Here is a 21,142-nt window from a genome sequence, read left to right as displayed (position 1 = left end):
AACGCAGCAACAACTACAAGTCTTCCCTGGACTGCAACTGTGCTGTCAATTCCATTGCAAAGGGGGCAAAGGACTTCATAAAGTTGTATAACAGAGAGATTCAACTTAGTGCAGAAGAAATCCTGTTGAATTTGGTTGCTCTTCATATCTGAGAGAGGGATAGATAATTGGGACCATCTTAGTTCCCCAAGGCCTTTTCTGTACCCAGGAGAAAGGCTCACAGCTGGAATCAATTTCTGGAGAAAAATACAGAAATAATTGCCACATGTCATATATGCTAAAATATCTTTCGACACCCATCTTGCAGAGGGCTTATTCAGATGTCTAGTTCCTGGGTACAATTTAATTATTTGGTGCTTATTTCCACATGCATTAATGTCAGTGTTCTGTGTTTTCCCATCTAGTTTTCTTTAAATTGGGGGTGGGGAACCTTTTTTGGAGGGGAATAAAGGGCCACGTTTCCTTGATTAAAAGCTGTTGGGGGCCACATTCCAGTTGTCAGAATGGGTGGGGGCAGTTGCAAACACAACCATATACCTTTGTGCCAATCACAAGTTCATGCAGAAAACAATTTCCATGGAAACAGAGACATCTATTTAATTCTCAGTAAATCCACTTAAGTTCCAGTTTCCATTTTCTCCACATACATTCTCACATCAAGTTGTTTAAAAAGATACACGAACTCTTTATCTGCCCCGACTGTGCAAAAGTCCAAAATAACGAAGTGACACCTACATAAGGATGTAAATTAAACGAATAGCCAAATTTCAAGTCTTGCTATACAGCTTTCCAAAACTTCAAAATGCAAGTGCACCTCCAAAATTGCATGCATGCAGTTACAAGACGCATGGATGGCTTTGGGCAGATTGCAAGGAGCACAAGTCAACCTCTCTGCTGAGACACTTTCTCCTCTGCTTTGGTCTTCTTGCACCAGAACTGCTTGCAGAGGATCCCCTCAAAGTGTTTCTTATTCAACAGCTGGAGGGTAAGAAGGAACCATCTGGTTCAGCACCAGGATTTCCACATATCTGTGTCAGTGGCTCTGGGATTCCCTAGCAGAATGTTAAATGTTGCACAGAAGGCCAAAATGCACCAGCGGGTGTAAGTTAACTGGGATAGAAGGGACGCGGGTGGCGCTGTGGTCTAAACCACTGAGCCTCTTGGGCTTGCCGATCAGAAGGCCAGTGGTTCAAATCCCTGCAGCGGGGTGAGCTCCAGTTGCTCTGTCCCAGCTCCTGCTAACCTAGCAATTCAAAAGCACACCAGTGCAAGTAGATAAATAGGTACCACTGCAGCAGGGAGGTAAATGGCATTTCTGTGCGCTCTGGTTTCCGTCACGGTGTTCCATTGCGCCAGAAGCAGTTTAGTCATGCTGGCCGCATGACTCAGAAAGCTGTTTGCAGACAAATGCCAGTTCCCTCGGCCTGAAAGCAAGATGAGCACCACAACCCCATAGTCGCCTTTGATTGGACATAACCGTCCAGGGATCCTTTACCTTTACCTAGAGGTGCAGCGTGGTGCAAGTTTTGGAATGCTGGACTATGACCGGGGAGGACCAAGTTTCAGATCTCTGCCCGGCCATGGAAACTCACTCTTTCAGGCTACCCCACATCACAAGGATACTGTGAAGATGAGAGGGGGACTATGGGCTTATTGGAAGAAAAATGGGACAAAAATGTTATACATATATGTAAAGTATACAAGAAATTGGAAGAAACCAGGCTACCACATAGAATTACCAATCAAAGCATTTACAATTAATATGGGACTTGGATGGGAGTTCAAATGATTGAACTTGTTTCAACATGCTGGTTTCCCTCTGCTCTTGGATCAATGCAGGTCAGTGCTGCTGCTCCTGAAGAACCCAACCTTCATCTTCCTTTGCTTAGCTGGAGCAACAGAAGCCACACTCATTGCTGGGATGTCCACCTTCGGCCCCAAGTTTCTGGAATCCCAGTTTAGCTTAAGTGCCTCGGAAGCAGCAACCTTGTTTGGTAAGGAAATATTTGTTAGGGGCTGTCAGGGTTTCAGGGACAGAGAGCGAGGGGGAGGGGTCCCAGGGTGACGAGGAAGAGGACGACGATGACCCGAGGTTGTCAGTGAGTCCGTCAAGTGAATCCGAGGATTCCCAAAAGGGAGCCCCCCTGGTCAGGCCAAGGGGCAGTAGAGAGGGAAGCAGTCAGAAGCAGGGGAACGAAGAGGGAATCCCCAGTGGGGGTTGGAGATCGGGACCGGCCTCTCCGTCGGAACGGAGTGAAGGGGGTGGAGTTACCAGTGTGTCAGAAGGAGCAGAACAGGGAGCAGAGAGGGGAAGGAGTTCGGAGCAGAACGTCCTGCAGGAAGGGGAGGAGTGTAGTACCGAGAGTAGCGTAACGGTCGAAAGGAAGGTCAGAAGCAACGTACGCGCGCCAAGTTCAAATGTGGAGGCGCGCGGAAATGAGGAGAGCCCTGAGGAGGAGCCTGGTCCCAAAGCACGAAGGAGGGGGGAGCAGGCGTCAGAAGACTCAGCCTCGGGGGAGTCCCGGAGGGAGGGAGCACAGGGGGGCAGGAAGACCCTGCGGAAAAGGAAGGAGAGGAAAAGGTGGAGCAGTACAAGCCTCTTAAGCTGGTGCAGGGGCGGGACTGACTCAGAGGGGACTTCAAACATCTAAGGGTAACAGATGCTGAGCCACGGAGCTTGGATGTAACGACAACAATGTTCTTCAATAAAACCTTTTGTATATAACTTGGACTGGATTTTGGTCTCTTGTGAGCTGGGACCTCGGGTGGCTCTGACAGGGGCCATTGCAGGTTGCTTACACCTTCTTAAGCGATTGGGCGTGTATGGCCCGGTTCGCACAACATGCTAAGCCAAACATTGGTACAGAGAGACCTGCATGAATGGAAGTGTCCCTGAACAGAGGCTGGCAGCCACTTTGCTGCCAACCAGTCCTTTTTGCTGCTGCACTGTGTTGCATACCCCACAAATGTCCAGGAAAAACTGGTATACCCCGTTTCCCCCTGCGATAGCCCAGCAGCCATTTTGGTCAACGTGAACTCGCACAATTTTGCACTGAGAACTCACCCCATCTTCTGGGTTCTGTTATCTTGCCCAGGTCACGTGAGTACAGATGGGAAGATGTGTGTCCCGGTTTTGCAACTCAACATGTTAGAGGGTATGGTGTTTGGCTTGGCTTGGTCTGTTGTCTGAACTGGTAGGGGTGCCAGCTTGAATAAAATATTGGTGTGGGGGGGGAGAGAGATCGGTTCTATTACGCAAATTGTATGCCAACCTGCATCCTTTTGGGGCAGGGGAGTGTTCATGGATTTTATCTTTCTTTTCTGTAAAGTGGAAGCAGTCACCCCACCCAGAAGCCCCTATAATGATAATAATAAATTATTTATATCCCACCCTCCCCAGCCGAAGCTGGGCTCACAGCGGCTAAGAACAGTAAAAGTAACACAATTTACATAAAATCACAATCAATTAATTGAAATACATTCTAAAATCAATTCATTCTAAAATCAATTCAGAATCAAATTAATGGCAACCTTTGGGCTAGAGTTCTGAGCATTACCAAAGGAGGGGGTCAGACTAATCATAAAATTTAATAATAATAATACTGCCAGCTCAGGAAGGGCTGCCTGGGTGAACAGAATTACTCCAGAAATGAGGAGTACAGTGTAACCATGGAAGCTTCTCACCTCCAGCTCTGGGTCTGGAATAGCAGAGGGCCAATCCAAAGGGTGTTGGCTCTAGCCTGGTGCCAGGCTGCACAACCAGCTGAACAACCAGCTTCCCTAGTGGTTACAGTCACCAGGTAGCCAACTCCTAAATGGCACCCCACACAGTAAATGGCTGTGTGATTTGTATTCAAAGCTGCTTAAATGGTAGTTCCTAGCTGGTGTCCCATCCAGATACTGGCCAGGGCGAGCTTTTTTTGTTTGCATTCCTAATGATGTATGTTCCAGCTGGCATCAAGTTGGTTTTATGCAATCCTGCTTTCAGTAAAGTCACAGGTTGGAGACGCTGCTTCATTTCCCAATTGGCTCATGTCCCTTTTGCTCCCTGCTGATCTGGGTCCCCTCTGCCAAACACTCATTTCACGTGCTGTAGCAAAGAGTGCCCCTCCAGCTTGCAAAAAAATGTGATGATATTGAAGAAGCAGAGCAACTAATAAAGCAGAATGGTTTGGGGGTGGCCCAGTGCAAATGCACCACTAATGCACAATTATTGCATCAAATGCAAGTTGCAGAGTCTGCCCATCCACAAAAAAATACCCCACCAGCCTGGAGGGACCCAACTGCATCACAAGCTTTCTGAGGCTATTTGTTTTGTTGAACAGATACTCGTTATTCCTTCCAGTGTTCCTGCAGCCTGTGTTCGAGATCAGAGGGAGATCTGTCCTATCACAAAGGGATTCTTAGTCTGTGCTGCCAAGAGCTTCCTCTGTGTTGTCAGACGGGTGCGATTGCAAAAGATAAAGGGGAGCACCTTGACCACATAAGTAATCTTGCTGATTTCTTCTCCTTTTGGAAGGCTACCTCGTGGTTCCAGCCGGAGGAGGAGGCACATTCCTCGGAGGATTCATCGTGAACAAATTTAAGCTGCGCTGTTCGGGGATTATCAAGTTCTGTTTGTTTTGCACCATGTCCAGCTTGCTGGCCATTTTCATCTTTTTCATCGACTGCCCCAACATGCCCATGGCTGGAGTGACACAGATGTATGACAGAAGGTAGGAGACATGATAAGCCATGTCACTCTGCTGATGCTGTTGATGCTGAGGATGCAGCAAAGGGGGGAACTCAGGATTAATAATGTATGAAATTGAGACCAGGGTTCCCATCGCCACTCAGCCATGAAGCTCCCTGGGTGACCTCGGGCCAGTAACCTCGGACTTGCAGCCTAGTTAAAATGGAAGGGTGGTGTGCTGGTGCCGGGAAGGTTACCGTTGGTGTATTCAAAGTCCGGTCCTGGGTCACTAGCCTGGAAACAGTTCACAAGGAGCGGGGCGAGGTCCGAAGCAGGAAGCCGGGCGGGGACAGGAACACTGGAGGGTCAGGTCTGGGTCCGGGCAGGAACAGGTACTCAACAACGACGTTGCTCCTGCAACCTGGGACCGGGCTGACTGGCCTTTATCTTCTCTGAGGCCAGGGGTGGTCCCGGCCCCCAGGAGACCCGCCTCTCCTAGCCTTAAGGCAAGCACTCCTCCTGGGAGAAACCAGTTCCCTTCGCCTCTCTGCCCTGAGCCTCTGCAGTTCAGGAGAGGCCGAAGGGTTACTGGGCCCAGGGGGAGACTCACCTGTAGGCACTGAGTCCTCAACCACCTCCGGAGCCAGAGTGGATTCACCTGGTGCCTGCTCCTGAGGATCCAGCACAGGTGCAGGTGCTTCAGAATCAAGGCCCTGCCCCAGTTCAGCCGGCCCTGGAGGTGGGGACTCCTGTGCAGGCTGGGATTCCTCCAGTTCAGCCTCTGAATCGGATTCCCAGGCCATCACAGGTGGGGAGAGAAACTATGGGAAACTTCCCCTGGGAAGAGGGATTGGTTGTTAAACCCCTCTGAAAATTGTAGTTCTGTGGGGAGCTGTGGCGATCACACAGGGCCCCCGGATGTTTGACGGTCTATTGACCCTGTGCCACCACTGTGATTGCTTTTTCCGCTGCCACCACCCCATTTCTCACAGGGACACACGGAGTCCAGACAGATGATAACATTAACAAATAATCAAGTTTATTTTTAAATGCAGGAACAAGCTTATGGTTTCAGTTAATTTTTCTTGGCCATTTCTTAATCTTAATTTCTTACTGACCTATCTGTCCTTAACAACTTTAAACTGATTATTCCAGCTATCTATCTGACTCCACCTGACAATTCCTGTCACTCTCTCACAATACAACTCTACCAACCCACACCTAATCCTCCCTCTTCCTTCTTCAACTCCCAAACCTCAACTGACTTTCAAAACCTCCCACTCTAACTTTTACTCTTCCCTTGCATTCCCACTGGCCAATCACATCACACTCATTTAACCCTTTCCTTATGACCCACCTAGGAGGCAAACGCAACAGAGGCTTCCTAACAACTCTCAGCACCCTTAACAAACTGCAGCTCCCATAATCCTTTGGGGGAAGCCATGGCTGTCTAAAGTGGTGTCATAATGCATTAAATGTACCTTATGAGTGTGGCCCATCTGTGGACACTTTGAGAGGCTAAATGTGGTATTTGTTGGTAACTTCTATGCTTTGTCCAGCATCTTACCCGAAGGCCGCCTCAACCTGTCCGCCCCTTGCAATGTAGAGTGTGATTGTCTGCGAGAGATGTACAGCCCTGTGTGTGGAAATGATGGAATCATGTATTACTCCCCCTGCCATGCGGGATGCAAGAAGGTATCCACCAGCCACAACAGTGGGAAAAAGGTATGATCTACGGAAATGATCTGCTCTGTCTTGTTGTCAGGGTCTGGGCAGAGGAGGAATGGTGGCATACAACCAAGGAAATGGGGGCAAATGGCAGGACCCCAGCTGGCTCCAGCCCACCAGCCAGTGTGCCGGGCAATCTCCAGTCCTTCATGCAGCATCTGTGACTCACAGCTTCAAAAGCTGGAGCACACAACTCAGCAGAGACAATGCGCAGACAGAAGTGCTGGGAGAGTATGTGTGAGCTTTTTTACAAGCAGTTTATTCAGCGTAGGTAAAGGTAAAGGGACCCCTGGCCATTAGGTCCAGTCGTGGCCAACTCTGGGGTTGCGGTGCATCTCACTTTATTGGCTGAGGGAGCCGGCGTACAGCTTCCGGGTCATGTGGCCAGCATGACTAAGCCACTTCTGGTGAACCAGAGCAGCGCACGGAAATGCCGTTTACCTCCCCTTTTTATCTACTTGCACTTTGACGTGCTTTCAAACTGCTAGGTTGGCAGGAGCAGGGACTGAGCAACGGGAGCTCACCCCGTTGTGGGGATTCGAACCGCCGACCTTCTGATTGAAGACCCTGATGTTGGGAAAGATGGAGGGCACAAGGAGAAGGGGGCGACAGAGGACGAGATGGTTGGATAGTGTTTTCGAGGTTACCAGCATGAGTTTAACCAAACTGCGGGAGAAAGTGGAGGACAGAGGTGCCTGGCGTTCTCTGGTCCATGGGGTCACGAAGAGTCGGACACGACTAAACAACAACAACAACAACAACAACAGGCTCTGTGGTTTAACCCACAGCGCCACCCATACATCAGGACAAAAGGAAACCATGTCTGATCCCTTTCGTGTCCAAAGCAAGGCAGCATAAGCAAAAGCTATACACAAACAGAAGTTCCCAGCAACCTGTGCTGGAGTGTAAACAGACATGTGACATACAACAGTTCCACATGTCTGTTCTTAAGGTGGAATGGAATATTCTAACAGCCTCCCCAGCCTGACCCTTCCAGAGAAGAAGGAGACAATTCAGAATTATAACAGGGGTTTGAGGGGGGTCACAGCTCAAAGGCAGATGAGGGGGAAAGGTGGGAAATAATGGGAGAGAAGGAGGAAGAAGAAGAAGAAGCACCAGGGGAGAGACAGCTGATGGACTCAGTGTCTTTATAAAGCATTCCAGACCCCCCCCCCCAGAACACATCGGGCCTTGAAAGTAGGAGAGCAAATAACTCAAAGGCAAAAGGCCCTTCCCAGCACCTGTAGTGATGACTCGTGAGGAAGTGGGATAGACGGAGGAGGTGGGGTTTCACTCGGAGCAACACCATTACTCCAAGAGGCTGCATTTCTAAGCCTCTCTTTGTCAATATTAAATAAAAAGCATTGGTAAGAACTTTCCTTGTCTTATCTATTCCTGGCAATCTACCAATGGCAGTTGGATACTCTGACACCTGACATCTGTAGATGCCATGAAGCCTGCTTCATCACAGTTTAGTCAAGCTGTGGACAGAGCTAAAATTAACTGGGAGGGAGGGGGTTCTAAAACAATTTCCCCTTCAAATGTGTTTCTGCGTGCATGTAATTTTTATTCATTTGTATTAACACAAAGTGTAGAATCCATCCTGGTATGTATGAGGTGTGTGCCTCATTGGTTGCTCAATCTCAGCATTGTCTATAATAGCTTCCGACATCCTGGTAACCACCAGATGTTTCTGGACTAGTCAGATAAAGTTGTAGTCCAAAACATCTGGAGCTCACCAGGTTGTCGGAAGCTGCTCAGTGCTGTTTGGAAGTGACAGCACTGGGGTTTCAGACAGAGGTCTTCTCAAGTCCCATCTAGAGATGCCCAAGAATGAACCTGGGACCTTTTGCATGCAAACACAGGATCTATCACCAAGTTGTGGTGCCACCTCAATATGCAAATGAAAAGCATCTTTCTTTGGTTCCCAGCATGTGGGAAAGTAGCATGTTTTGGCAGAGTGTGTGGATTGCTTCTAAATGGGACCTTCTCTTGTTGTGTGCTTGACAAGGTTTACCACGAGTGCAGCTGTATACTTGATGCTCCCGCTGCACCTGGCTTGGCGACCGCAGGAAAGTGTACCTCCTCGTGTGAGAGAAGGACCCTCCTCCTGCTTTTCATGTTTGTGGTCATCCTCTTCACATTCCTGAGCAGCATTCCTGCTTTGACGGCGACTTTACGGTAAGCCGCAAGGACCTGATCTCATTCTTCAGAGCTTGTCCCAGCAGAACCTCAACTCCCATCATCCCTGACCACTGACCTGTCATTGAAATTCTACTCCATATTGATCCAGAGCAGATTCCAATGTACAGTTAGCAGAGCAAAAACTTAAACACGTTGTAGGATTCCCCAAAAATAGGCCAGAGGCAATTAATATTTCATCTAGCAGAGCTTTACTGCTACTGAAGGCAAATGAACATAATGGTCAAAAATCCAATACATTCAGGATTGCCACTGTCCATAAGAAATCCAGTTGTAGCAGACTTAACTTAAACTTACAATAACTTATAATAAGTCTAAGCATACAGAAGACCACACCAGAGAGAAAAGAGATAGGAAGAGAAAGTGAGTGAAACCCAGGCTCCTTCCAGCCTATTTTTATAGCCAGCATGACCTTGACTGAAAAAAGATAACAGAACCAGTTTAAGCCAGCTGTACTCAGCTTTTCTGAAAGAATAACCCAAACATCATGAACCTTCTGCTTGCATCTTTCACACAGAGAAGCTTCCAGAACCCTCTTGAATTAAGTAGAATAGGAAAGATCTCTACACATCAGATCAATACTTTCTGTAACAGGGCTGTCTTTAGTGTATGTGCCGCCGGGGTGCAAAGATCTGCCCAGCGCCCCCAAATTTAGTTTAGCTGCCCCCAAATTAACTTTTTAAAGCTTTTTTGGGAGAGGGAGGAAGTTGTTGAGCTTTTTTTTGGGGGGGGATCACTCACCTGTAACAACGACGCAGCAGGGGGAAAAAAATTGATGCTGTGGAAAGGGGGGGAGACTTTCGCTCCATTGCTTTTCACTGCCGCCAATTGAGAGGGAGCCAGTATACATCTGGCGTCCCCCAGAATTTGGCACCCATGTGCCCTGCACCTCTTGCACCCCCAGGTAAAGACGGCCCTCTTCTGTAATAAGAAATGCAAATTGACATGACCACACTGCCTGCAGCTACTGGGGTTCAGGCTTCAACAACAATTGGAGGGCCACACCCCTGGTTTAACAGTCTGGTTTAATATTGGCTGCACAGATATATGCAACCAAGTCAGAGACACTTAGCAGCCAGATGGGCATGCTTGAGTTCTGTATAATGAGAATCACATAGCTTCCAGCATTTTGGAACATGTGTTGGACCGAATATCTGTGTCTCTTTTTTTTTCTGGTAGGCAGAAACAACTGCCATGACTTTGAGCCATCAGGATCTTTTTACAAAATTATATATCAGAGGCATTTTAATATTTAACATGAACCAGATCACTGTGCCCTTAACTATTGAGACCCACAATTTGGTGGTATTATGGGAAACAGAGCTGCTGCGCTGCTCAAGGGTTGTTCCTGCTCGCCGTCATTTATAAATGTTTTGTCTTATGCTTCCTAGGTGCGTCTCAGACAGGCAGCGATCGTTTGCTCTGGGGATCCAATGGATTGTAGTCCGGACACTTGGTACACTATACAGCTAAGATCTAATAATCTACTCCTTGCATATGATGTTTATTGACATAACTCTGGCTCAGAATAAAATCATGTAGGCTATGAAGACATTCTATATGTCTGTAGAAGCAAAATACAACAACAACAACAACACACAAATGCTGGACCAGTTGGCACATTGACCTTTAATATACAACTGCCTCCTTCTTAAAAACAACCACCACCACAAAAACAAGTTAGCTGAGAAGGTAGGATGGTGTGTATTTGAACAGAAATGGTCAGCATCTGCAGACCTGCAGACATTTAGTCCAAGCATGTCTTGGACCTGCACACATTTAGTCCAAGCATGATGACACTCTCCTCTTTTTACTTTTGTTGTGGCAGTGATGTTCCTATGACCCAATGCTTAGCATTGGGCTACCTCCCCATTCTGAAAAGACTACAGCATAGAGATCTCCATAAATTGGACTAGCTGGGCCTAGAGTCTGGCTCATTCTGTGTCCATTGTGTTCTGCTCAGAGTAAAGGTAAAGGTCCAGTCATGACCGACTCTGGGGTTGCGGCGCTCATCTTGTTTATTGGCCGAGGGAGCCAGCGTGCAGCTTCCGGGTCATGTGGCCAGCATGACTAAGCTGCTTCTGGCGAACCAGAGCAGTGCACGGAAATGCCGTATACCTTCCCACCGGAGCAGTACCTATTTATCTACTCGCACTTTGATGTGCTTTCGAACTGCTAGGTTGGCAGGAGCAGGGACCGAGCAACGGGAGCTCACTCCGTCACGGGGATTCAAACCACCGACTTTCTGATCGGCAAGTCCTAGGCTCTGTGATTTAACCCACAGCGCCACCCGTGTCAGAGTACAACTATTGAAAAGATTGGACCCATGTTAGTCATGTCCATTAATTTCAATAGTTCTGCTCCGAGTATGGCTAGCATTGGATCCGGCCCTGTATTTCTAGAGAGCACTGTTGCATTCTGAGGAATTAAAGTGTGGAGCAGAGATCCTTGTGCTGTGCCAACAGACTGGGAATTTTGATTCACCCAAGAAACACACATTCATGCTATTATTCAAGGGAGTGTGCTTGTGTATATATAAAACACTGGTCTTGCAGCTGGCCTTTTAAAAGATATCATAAAATGACCTAAGCAGGTATTGTTTTCCCAAGTCTTCTCCAGTGATTATTTCCATCTAATCACTGAAGCAGGATTTTCAGACAAATTTAATGCCAACTAACACAACAGAAGGCTTCCCGCGGAGGTCCACAATACCAGCGTTTCCAGATATGCTAGAATCGGTTTGGGTGGAGCAGGGCTAGTGTGAGATTTATCCAACAGCAGGCGTCTCTCTCATTTCTGTCTTTGCATAGGTGGTATTCCAGGACCAATTGCTTTTGGGTCGATGATTGACAGGTCGTGTCTCCTTTGGCAGAACCAGTGCGGTGAACAAGGATCGTGCTATGTCTACCAGAACTTTGCTATGAGTCGATACACCCTGGTCGCAGGTGTTATATACAAGGTAGTCCTAAATTATTTTCGTCTCCACCATTTAGTGAACCTCAACAGAGAACTTTTCCAGCCCTCTGTTCCATCCTGCATCTGTCAGCATGGGGCACCATGAGGACTGGTCACTTGGCTTTGCAAGTTCATTCCCGGCATCTCCGGGTAGGGCTGGGAGAGTCTCCAGTCTGAAAACCTGGTGAGCTGCTGGCAGTCAGTGTAGACAATATTGAGCTACGTGGACCAGTGGTCTGACTCGGTATAAGTCAGATTCTGCTGTTCAAGGGGGAACCTCTGCTGCGTGCCAAAACTAGGGCTGAGTCTTCACACACGTGTGGCTGGGTTGTACTAATTCAGGTTTCGCTTGCTGTTCATCCGACCAAATGGTTCTTCATTTAGAAGCTTAGCTCCGCATGCAAAACTAAATGGGATCGCACTCACTTGCAGTCTGAAGTGGTACAGCCCAGGTATGTCAGGGACTGGCTAGACAGGGAGGAATTGGTGGGGGGCTACAGCCGGGGAATGCTCCCAGGGAAGCATCCAAGTGGGAAGCCAGGAGAATGGTGGTGGGGTTCAGGAGACAGGTCAGAGGAGGAAGAGGGTGCAGACGGGTTGGAGGCTGAGCAAGCAACAGGTTTAAGTGAGCTCTAAGTGCCCACTCTGGCACGTGTGCCATAGGTGCGCCATCACTGCCATAGGTGTTCCCCTGGTTTTGCTTCTAGTCTGTGTACTCAGAGGTTTCCTTCCTCTAGAAGTGGTGATCATTATGAAGACTGGCACAAACTTCAATGTTCTGGCACTGGGAGGGAGGGAGCCAGGAGTGCTAGGTGTTTATGGACCCCAAGTTGCACCAACCCCACCCAGCATGTCCAGAGCTATAGGGAAGGGCCATAGCTCAGGGATAAAGCTCCTGCTTTGCATGGAGAAGGTCCCATCTCTGGTATCTCCAGGTAGGACTGGCAATGTCCTCTGCCTGAAACCCTGTAGATAATGATGAGAAAGATGGACCAGTGGTCTAACTCAGTGCTTGGCAACTTCTGATACTCCTGGGATCAGGGGTGATGGGAGTTTTTTTCCAAAACAGAAAGACACAAGGCTGGGGAACACATTGGATGGCCCATCAAAAGGGACAAGAGTGGTCTTTATTTTTGCCATCTGCTGAGAAGATCAGGACTTATGGAAAGAGTACATAAGTTGAAAGCCTTGGTGTCTTTCAGGTGATTGGATCCTTCTTCTTCCTGCTTGCTTGTGCGCTCTACAAACCACCTCCCCCTGAATCTGTTCCGGGAAGCTCTGACGCCTCTGAAAATGGCAACTGCGACGTCCAAGAGAACAAATACCCACATCAATCTCAAGACGACGTATAGCACAGAAGATACGACAAGTGACTTTCACACCATTTCCAAGATACTGTGTCTAAAGAATATGTATTCGTCTTTTCCTGTTAAATGATTGGTATTATTTTTCTTCATTTCCCCCTCTTCCGGGGAAGAATAATTTAACGGTATATAATTTAGTATTTTCTGAACAGCAAAAGCACACTGCAAAACTTGTGCACTGGCCTTGCCACCTTAAAGCCTATCACCAGGGTTTGGGACCCTTTTTCCCAGTGTAGAAGATGGAGGTGCAAGGATTTTTGGAAAGGCCACAGCCAGTTTCAGATGTCCCTCACACGTGGCTGCTGCCATTTTGGAATGGAGCACCGCCATTTTGAAATTTATTTATTTTTCTAAACCAAGATGACAGCACTTGTGAGGCACTGGAATGTGTTCTGCCTGGCTTGAGTGGGCAACATTCACTTTATGAAGTGTCCCAGCCTTGCATTTAGAGACCAACTTTAAGCGTAACCTCAGCATGCCACAATGTTTTGTGGCGTCAACCAACCTCACAGTGTTAATTTATGTCAAGAAGGGCTAAACATAGCTTCAGACCATTCCTGTATAAAGCACTTAAAGAGGCAAGCAGAGTTCACCCCATGGGCTATGTGTGGACGCCGGTACAAGCTCTTCTCTGGTGTAAATGTAATTTGGCTGGTTTGTCACTGCTCCTCAGACAGGATGTTCTGTGGTAACGTTCTTGGTCCTCTTCCTTTTTGAGGGGTTTTCTGCTCATCACTCGGGGGCTGCAACATTGCGGTGACTCACAGATATGTATTGGCCTCCATAGATCAAATACGACAGGCAGAATTTCCATATCGCCACACCTCGAAACATCATTTCTAACGGAAGCCATTCATATATTTAGCCATGAGTCACTAAGTGAGGAACATGCATTTGTGGTGGATCGGCCTTTTTAATTTTATTTTTTTACTGTGAACAATCCTCTTAACAACACAGCTCCTGTCTAGGCTTCTCTCTTGCAGCTGTTTTGTCTGTCATGTATATATTGCTCTTGGTGCTCCAAGTGGCTTCCCAGGCACTGTAACCCTGCCAAGGAAGTGCCCCATGCGAAGGAAGCTCTCTGGACTTGCTCTGTCTTAAAAGGAAGGCCTTATACTTGCTGTCTACTGATGCCAAAAACGCACCATACATTTAAAGCACATGACTTTCCCCAAAGCATCCTGGGAGCAATAGTTTTTTTTTTAAAGGTGCTGGGAGTTATAGTTCTGAGAGTGGCAAACTACAGTTCCCATGATTCTTTGGGGGAAGCAATGTGCTTTAAATGTGTACACAGCATGGGTGGTTGGAGTTGGCACCCCATTCCTGCCAGAAACCATTTTACTGTTTCTATACCCCGGTGAGTTCACTCCCCGATGTGGGTGTGTGGCACCAGAATCAATTCTTTTTCAGGCCTGGACTGCGTGTACAGCTGTTTCTGGTGTGAGAAGAAGCACCGAGACAAAATCTTTCCTCATATTCATTTATGCCTTTTCCCTCCTCTGGGATTTAAGCTGTCTGGAAAGCAAGCCTTATGAGGAACAGTTGAGGGAACTGGGTATGTTTATCCTGGAAAAAGAGGAGAGGAGACCGAGAGGAGATGTGATAGCCATCTTCAAATATCTCAAGGAGGAGGGAGCAAGTTTGTTCTTCCTTGCTCTGGAGGGTGGGACCAATGGCTTCACGTTGCAAGCAAGGAGATTTCAACTAAAGATCAGGAACAGTAAGAGCTGCTCAACAGTGGAACAGATTCGCACAAGAGGTAGTAGAATCTCCTTCCTTGGAGGTTTTTAAGCAGAGGTTGGGTGGTTGTCTTATATCAGTGATGTCCAACAGGCCGATCGCAATCTACCGATCAATCGTGGAGCATCCCTGGTCAATCCTGGTCAATCGCGTGATCCTGACCCCTCCCCCCAAAAAGAAGCTCAACAGCTTTGGGTAGATCACTGCCAGTTTTTTATAGTGGAACTAGATCGCAGTCTCTTGGAAGCTGGACATCCCTGTCTTATATGATTTAGTTGAGACTGCTGCTTTGTAATGCAGCTACTGAGACCCCTTTAAATTCCTGCTGCCCTTTCCCCACCCCTTTAACCCTGCCCCCAACTTTCCATCCACACCAGGCCACTGGGTCTTGGAGGCACCATTTTAATTTCCCATAATGCCTCGAGACATCGTGAAACATTAAAATGGTATCTCCAAGACACTACCTAGTGCTGGTCAAAGGACTACTGCTGACCACTGTCACTGCTAAGTAAGCCCATCAGGAGACCCCACTGCATAGCTGTCAACGTTTCCCTTTTTTTAAGGTAAATTCCCTTATTCCGAATAGGATTCCTCGCAAGAAAAGGCCCCACTGACAGAGGACAGGGCCAATCAAAAGACATTTCTCAGAGAGCCCCTTCCAACTAGGAGCTGACTTCTTCAGCATGTGTGAAATAAGCACCCATGAGATCTCATGAGTGTATGAGAGAGATCAGTTCATGGTGAGGAGTACCGTTTTCTCATGAGTGTAAAGGAACTTCTTCTTTCTCCCTTCCTCACAATATTTAGTAAGGGAGCCTGACGAGACTTGTGTTTCACAGTGCCAAAGGCCACAGTCAGTTTCAAAACGAGGGGAAATTGTGTCAAGCACAGTTTCAATGGGGATTCAAAACGAGAGGGAAAAATGAAAGCATGCTCAATTCTTCTACAGTTGTAGCTCGCCCCCAAACTGCCAAAAGAGTGGGGTGTTCTCTTGTTGGTGATTGCTTGAGTTTGCTTTAACTGGGATCAAATAATTTACACAATCTGACAAATCTTGGAGTACAACTTGTCGAGACTTGCATTTCTTCTGACTGCTTGGGTGGTGGTGATATATTAAAATACTCCTCAATTAAGGAAATAATAATAATAACTAGGATGGCAAGGAGAAGGCTAGGCTGAGCCCTTTCCCTTTGACATGCTACTTTTGCATATGCGGGGAAGGAAACGAAGATGCTTTGGGATTTCATCTTGAGGACGGGTTAGCGGTTGCTGGTAGGATGTGAGGGAAGACCTGGAGTCTATCCTGGACACCATTTCCAGGTAAAAGAATCAGGTGTCAGCTGATGGGAAAGACCTCCAGCTTGAGACCCTGGAGAACAGCTGCCAGCCAGAGTAGCCAATATCACACAACTCTGTTGATTGTGTCAATTGACTAAAATCCCCCAGCTCAGATCTCCTGATGATGTACAAAACCATCTTTTTTCTGGGTTTTTAAAACAGCAGGAAATCCTTCTTCGCACAATACACAGAGAAGGTACGGTATTTGTTGCATGGTGAGTTCCCACCTCCCCCTCGGAAACAAAGACACAGGACACCAGCATTTTAGGTTAATGGGATAAAATTGGCCACAACTTTATTGGTTACAGGAATTGAGCGGTATTGGCTTAGGCATTGGTTCTATCGACTATCTGGCTTCAGCCTGATTGCTTGAAGACAGGGAAGGGTTAACCACCAGTGGGGGGAGTCCTGCTGATGCACATCAACTAGGAACTCCCCCGGGGTCACCGCTCAGGGGCGTGCCTTAGGCCCACACCTCCATAGGCTTCGGACTGGGCCACGCCCCCCGGAATCCTTTACCAGACTACCCTTTGCTTTGGGGGAAGGTGATGGCGCTTCCTCCTCCATCTACATAACAATACCCTTACCAATGTCTAACCTCCAATGCCGAGAAAGTTGTGATGATTTGCTATGAGGTAGGCAAAAAACCAAATGGCTGGAGCCAATTTGACAAGTGGAAAAAATTCCTACCAGGCCCCTTGACGGTGACCAACCGAAGTCCATAGCAAGGTCAGAAAGCCAAACCTAAAGGGTGGTAAGAGTGGGAAACCGGAGCAGCTGGAGCGAAGAAAGAGAAAGAGCCTCGGCCGCGCCGGCCCTAAATAGCGTGGGCCACACCTCCCAAGCCAGCCGATTGGCTAGCAAGGGAGATGACGCGTCCGAGGATTCCCCCAGTCTCGTGGGGGCTGGCTTGCAGCCCCTGTGCACGTGGGGAGGGGGTGAAGCCCGCAACCCCACCTCCTCTCCAGCTCGGAAGTGGCTTTCTCGCGGGAGGCAGGGATGATCACCACCTGGATGGCTTTGAAAGGGGAGTAGACAAATTCATGGAAGAATAGGTAGCCCATATTTACTGATACTGATGCTCTCTCCACTGTCAGAGGCGCTGTGCCTCTGAATAGCAGTCAGAAACCACAGGAGGTGAGAGCGATGTTGTGTTGAGGACAGGTCTCCTGTAAGCATCTGGTTGGCCACTGTGAGAACAGGACGATGGGCAGGATGAGACCCTAGCCTGAACCTGCAGGGCTCATATGTTTAGCATCTATATAGACTTCTCTCTGGAGAATTTTGGATCCAAAAATATCCTCCCTATAGCGGGATAATAATCTGACTTGCAAAGTTTCCGCCTCCCGATATGTGATAAATGAAATTCTCCTCCCATGACTTTTTCCTCCCTGGTTGCTCTTGCAGCTGTCTTTGTCTTCCCTCCTCAAGTGTTAAGCCCTTTGTTTATATTGTACATACAGCCCTGATAGCTTCATGTTACTTACTTTGCAATGGAAGAAGGGTGAGAGAAGGGGAAAGATTATCTGCCTGGCCCTGTCAGAGGATCCAGCACAATGCCGCCGTCTCAAAACTCAAATGCTTAAACTTGAGAGTTGTTTTTCACCCGCTTTCCACCAAAGTCTTTTCAGACTTGGCACTTCTGAGTCTGATCCCGATCCCTTTTCCCAGGGCTCAAAGAGAAGAACTACCATATTACGTAGCCACAACCTGATTTTGTCCTACTGTTTTAAGACGGACACCTTTTTTTCAATGTACTGTAACAAAGGTTTGACTTACTGGTTGTGATTGTGCATTGTCACCTATGCTGATGCTTCCACTGGGAAACATGGTTGTTGTTTTTTAAGAAAAAAAAATGGATCTATGCAATGTCTGGCTTGCTGTACTCTGTAAAGAAACTGATTTTAGATACATGCAAAAAACAAAATCGGAATAGTCATGGTTTGTTCCCCACCTCCCATTCACTAGGTATTCATGCTAAACACCTGTCACAATCACAGGGGTGCCAGCTGGGAATAGGTGTGGATGACATTGACATTTCCAGTTTCAACTCTTAAGTTTTGCTTGCACCATTTTTGCATCAGTTTGCCATTAAAAAAAAAAAGTTCTCACAAAAATTCACCAGCATTTTAATGTGCCTTTCTGCTAATATTAGGGCTGTGCACCAAATAAGGCTGAGGCCCAGATCCCGAACTGAATTGCACTGATATGTCCCTATCTGGGCGTTGGCTGGGGCAGGATTAACCAAAAGCTGCACAAAACGATGTATTTATCTGATTCTAAAAACATGCACAAAACCAATTGAAGACACTTGGTGCATCTGTTCCACTTCAGAAGCAAGACCAAGTGTTGAGAGCTCCAGAATCTGGAGAGAAATTCAGATGAGGGGGAATTTTGACCCATTCCTAAACGGGCATGCTAAATCAGCCACGAAGAAAATGGGTTTCAACCTACTTTTTTTTTAAAGGATAACCTTTCTGCACTGGTTCCATATGGCCACTAGGTGGTAGCAAAGACAACACTTTCATCAAATTCTCCTATTTGGGTAACTGGGAGTTCATTCTTACTGGGAATAGAATTGTGGAAACATAAAGCAGAATGGATTAGAAAACTATTAAGCAGCCCCCCGCCTCCATCCAAAACCATGGCCCACTGTCCATTGGATCTCCACATTAATCCACATGTGCAATCTCTAAGAGTCACTGCAGGGATGGGCTTCATGTATCATATCAAGAGGGTATTTCAAGATAACTCAAACAAGTGAGCCATGCCACATCTGTAAGGAAAGTGTATGGACAAAATATTCAGTTGGTATATGAACATTTGCCAAGACCTGCTGGAGATTATTTGTATTCACCAGGAAATGTCGACAAGTCCCTCTTCAATTAAGGATTGTGTGCACATTCTCCATGCAGCCTGGGGAATGTGCAGAATGACCGGTTGTTGTGCACTTTACTGCTCAACTTACATAATACATTAACACAGCTCCTTGCTTTTTGGACTCTATCTTGGCTGTGTTGACTGTCATTATGAGTCCCTCCTGCAAAATGTTTGCATTTCCTCCAACATTTCTCAGATGAAAATAGGGATGTCCTATTTAATAATAATAATAATAATAATAATAATAATAATAATAATAATAATAATAATACACTGCCCACCTGACTAGGTTGCCCCAGTCATCCTGGGCAGCTTTCAATATATATAAAAACATAATAAAACATGAAACATTTAAAAAACCATGCCTATACAAGGCTGTCTTCAAATGTCTTCTAAAGATTGTATAGTTATTTATATCCTTGACTCAGGGGTCGCATAACTCCGTAACCTCCAATATTTCTCTGATGAAACTAGGGAAACCCTACCATTCACTCCAACATTTATTCAATGAAAATAGGGATGTCCTAAGGAAAAGCAGGACATTCCGGTATCAAATCAGAAACTGGGACGGCTTCTGTAAATCCAGGACTGTCCCTGGAAAATAGGGACACTTGTGGGGAGTCTGTGTCTGTATCATCAGAGACAGTGCCAGAGGTCAATGCATCTTCACAACCACTCTGGCCTGTCTCTCTTGCATAAAGGTAAAGGTAAAGGGAGCCCTGACCATTAGGTCCAGTCACGGATGGCTCTGGGGTTGCGGCGCTCATCTCGCTTTATTGGCCAAGGGAGCCAGTGTACAGTTTCTGTGTCATGTGGCCAGCATGACTAAGCCGCTTCTGGCAAACCAGAGCAGCACATGGAAATGCCATTTACCTTCCTGCTGGAGTGGTACCTATTTATCTACTTGCACTTTGAGGTGCTTTCGAACTGCTAGGTTGGCAGGAGCAGGGACCGAGCAATGGGAGCTCACCCCGTCGCGGGGATTCGAACCAGCGACCTTCTGATCAGCAAGCCCTAGGCTCTGTGGTTTAACCCACAGCGCCACCCGCGTCCCTCTCTCTTGCATACATGGGGGCAAAGTTGTTAGGTACACATAGCCTTTCAGGAACTCACAGGAATCCATGGCAAACTTCATTTTTACTGAATGAAGAAGTGTGCATGCACACAAAAGCTTATATCAGAACAAACTTAGTTGGTCTATAAGGTTCTACTAGACCTTCTTCTTCTTCTTCTTCTTCTTCTTCTTCTTCTTCTTCTTCTTCTTTCGACTGTGTCAAACCAACACCTACCTGAACCTAGATTCATTTTTACTGAGAACAAAACAAGAATTAAACTTTGTAGCAGCATAACACTTAAAGAGAGGGATCTGTTGGCCTAGCACCACTCTGACTGTGGTATCCTCTGTATAAAATAAAATGGTGGCCCCACAGCTGATTATGAGGCTGCCATTTTGTTTTGTTTTTAACCCAGAAGCCCCCTAAAAATGTTGCTACATCATTACATAGCATGGTTCTATGACAGGGGTTGCCAAAGGAGCAACTATTTATTTCTTAGCTCTTTTAGATGTGGAAGCAATTTGGGGTTCTGTCGGGCCCCCAAAACCACCATTTTGTATTATTCCATGCACGCACATATGCGGCAGCCATTTTGTGACTGGCACCCAGGCCACTTTCCCAGAATTCCAATGGGCCCATTGCCCCCGAAAGGTTTGTGACCCTTGTTCTATGGGGCTTGTGGGGGGAAAAAAGCAATGTATCCACCAGGAAGAGTGTTCCAAACCGATGCTTCAGGTTGCATTTCATCCTCAGCTCTGACTCTGCTATTCCCCTGAGCTGTCAAATTCACCACCTGGTTCAGGTGCTGATGTCTTATCGCCTTATCCTAAGTGGCACATAAACGCACAGGGTTAAGCTTTAAGGATTCTAGATGGACTTTAAGGCAGTGGTGGGGAGCCTACAGAGACCACATAACACCGGTCTTGAAAGACCTACATTGGCTCCCAGTAGGTTTCCGAGTACAATTCAAAGTGTTGGTGTTGACCTTTAAAGCCCTAAACAGCCTCGGTCCTGTATACCTGAAGGAGCATCTCCACCCCCATCTTTCTGCCCGGATGCTGAGGTCCAGCGCCAAGGGCCTTCTGGCAGTTCCCTCACTGCGAGAAGCAAAGCTACAGGTAGAGGGCCTTCTCAGTAGTGGCACCCGCCCTTTGGAACGCCCTCCCATCAGATGTCAAAGAGATAAACAACTACCTAACATTTAGAAG

At 47.1% G+C, this 21,142-nt stretch overlaps 1 protein-coding gene across 3 annotated transcripts in view; it reads left to right on the top strand.

Moving 5' to 3' along the window:
- SLCO4A1 (solute carrier organic anion transporter family member 4A1) overlaps positions 1-18,116 on the top strand; it is a 64,212-nt gene extending 46,096 nt beyond the window's left edge. For all 3 annotated transcript variants that reach the window (XM_083744265.1, XM_083744267.1, XM_083744266.1), the window contains exons 6-12: positions 1,840-1,994; positions 4,520-4,715; positions 6,232-6,397; positions 8,412-8,581; positions 9,994-10,058; positions 11,413-11,561; positions 12,760-18,116. In XM_083744265.1, the coding sequence (XP_083600391.1) occupies positions 1,840-1,994; positions 4,520-4,715; positions 6,232-6,397; positions 8,412-8,581; positions 9,994-10,058; positions 11,413-11,561; positions 12,760-12,909 (1,051 nt within the window). In that variant the 3' untranslated portion in view covers positions 12,910-18,116. The remainder of the gene's footprint in view (positions 1-1,839; positions 1,995-4,519; positions 4,716-6,231; positions 6,398-8,411; positions 8,582-9,993; positions 10,059-11,412; positions 11,562-12,759) is intronic.
- The last annotated feature ends 3,026 nt before the right edge of the window (positions 18,117-21,142 follow it).

This window comes from Podarcis gaigeae, assembly GCF_964106915.1.
Source record: "Podarcis gaigeae genome assembly, chromosome: 6".
NCBI classification, from domain to species: domain Eukaryota; kingdom Metazoa; phylum Chordata; class Lepidosauria; order Squamata; family Lacertidae; genus Podarcis; species Podarcis gaigeae.
This window is presented reverse-complemented; position numbering and strand designations above follow the sequence as displayed.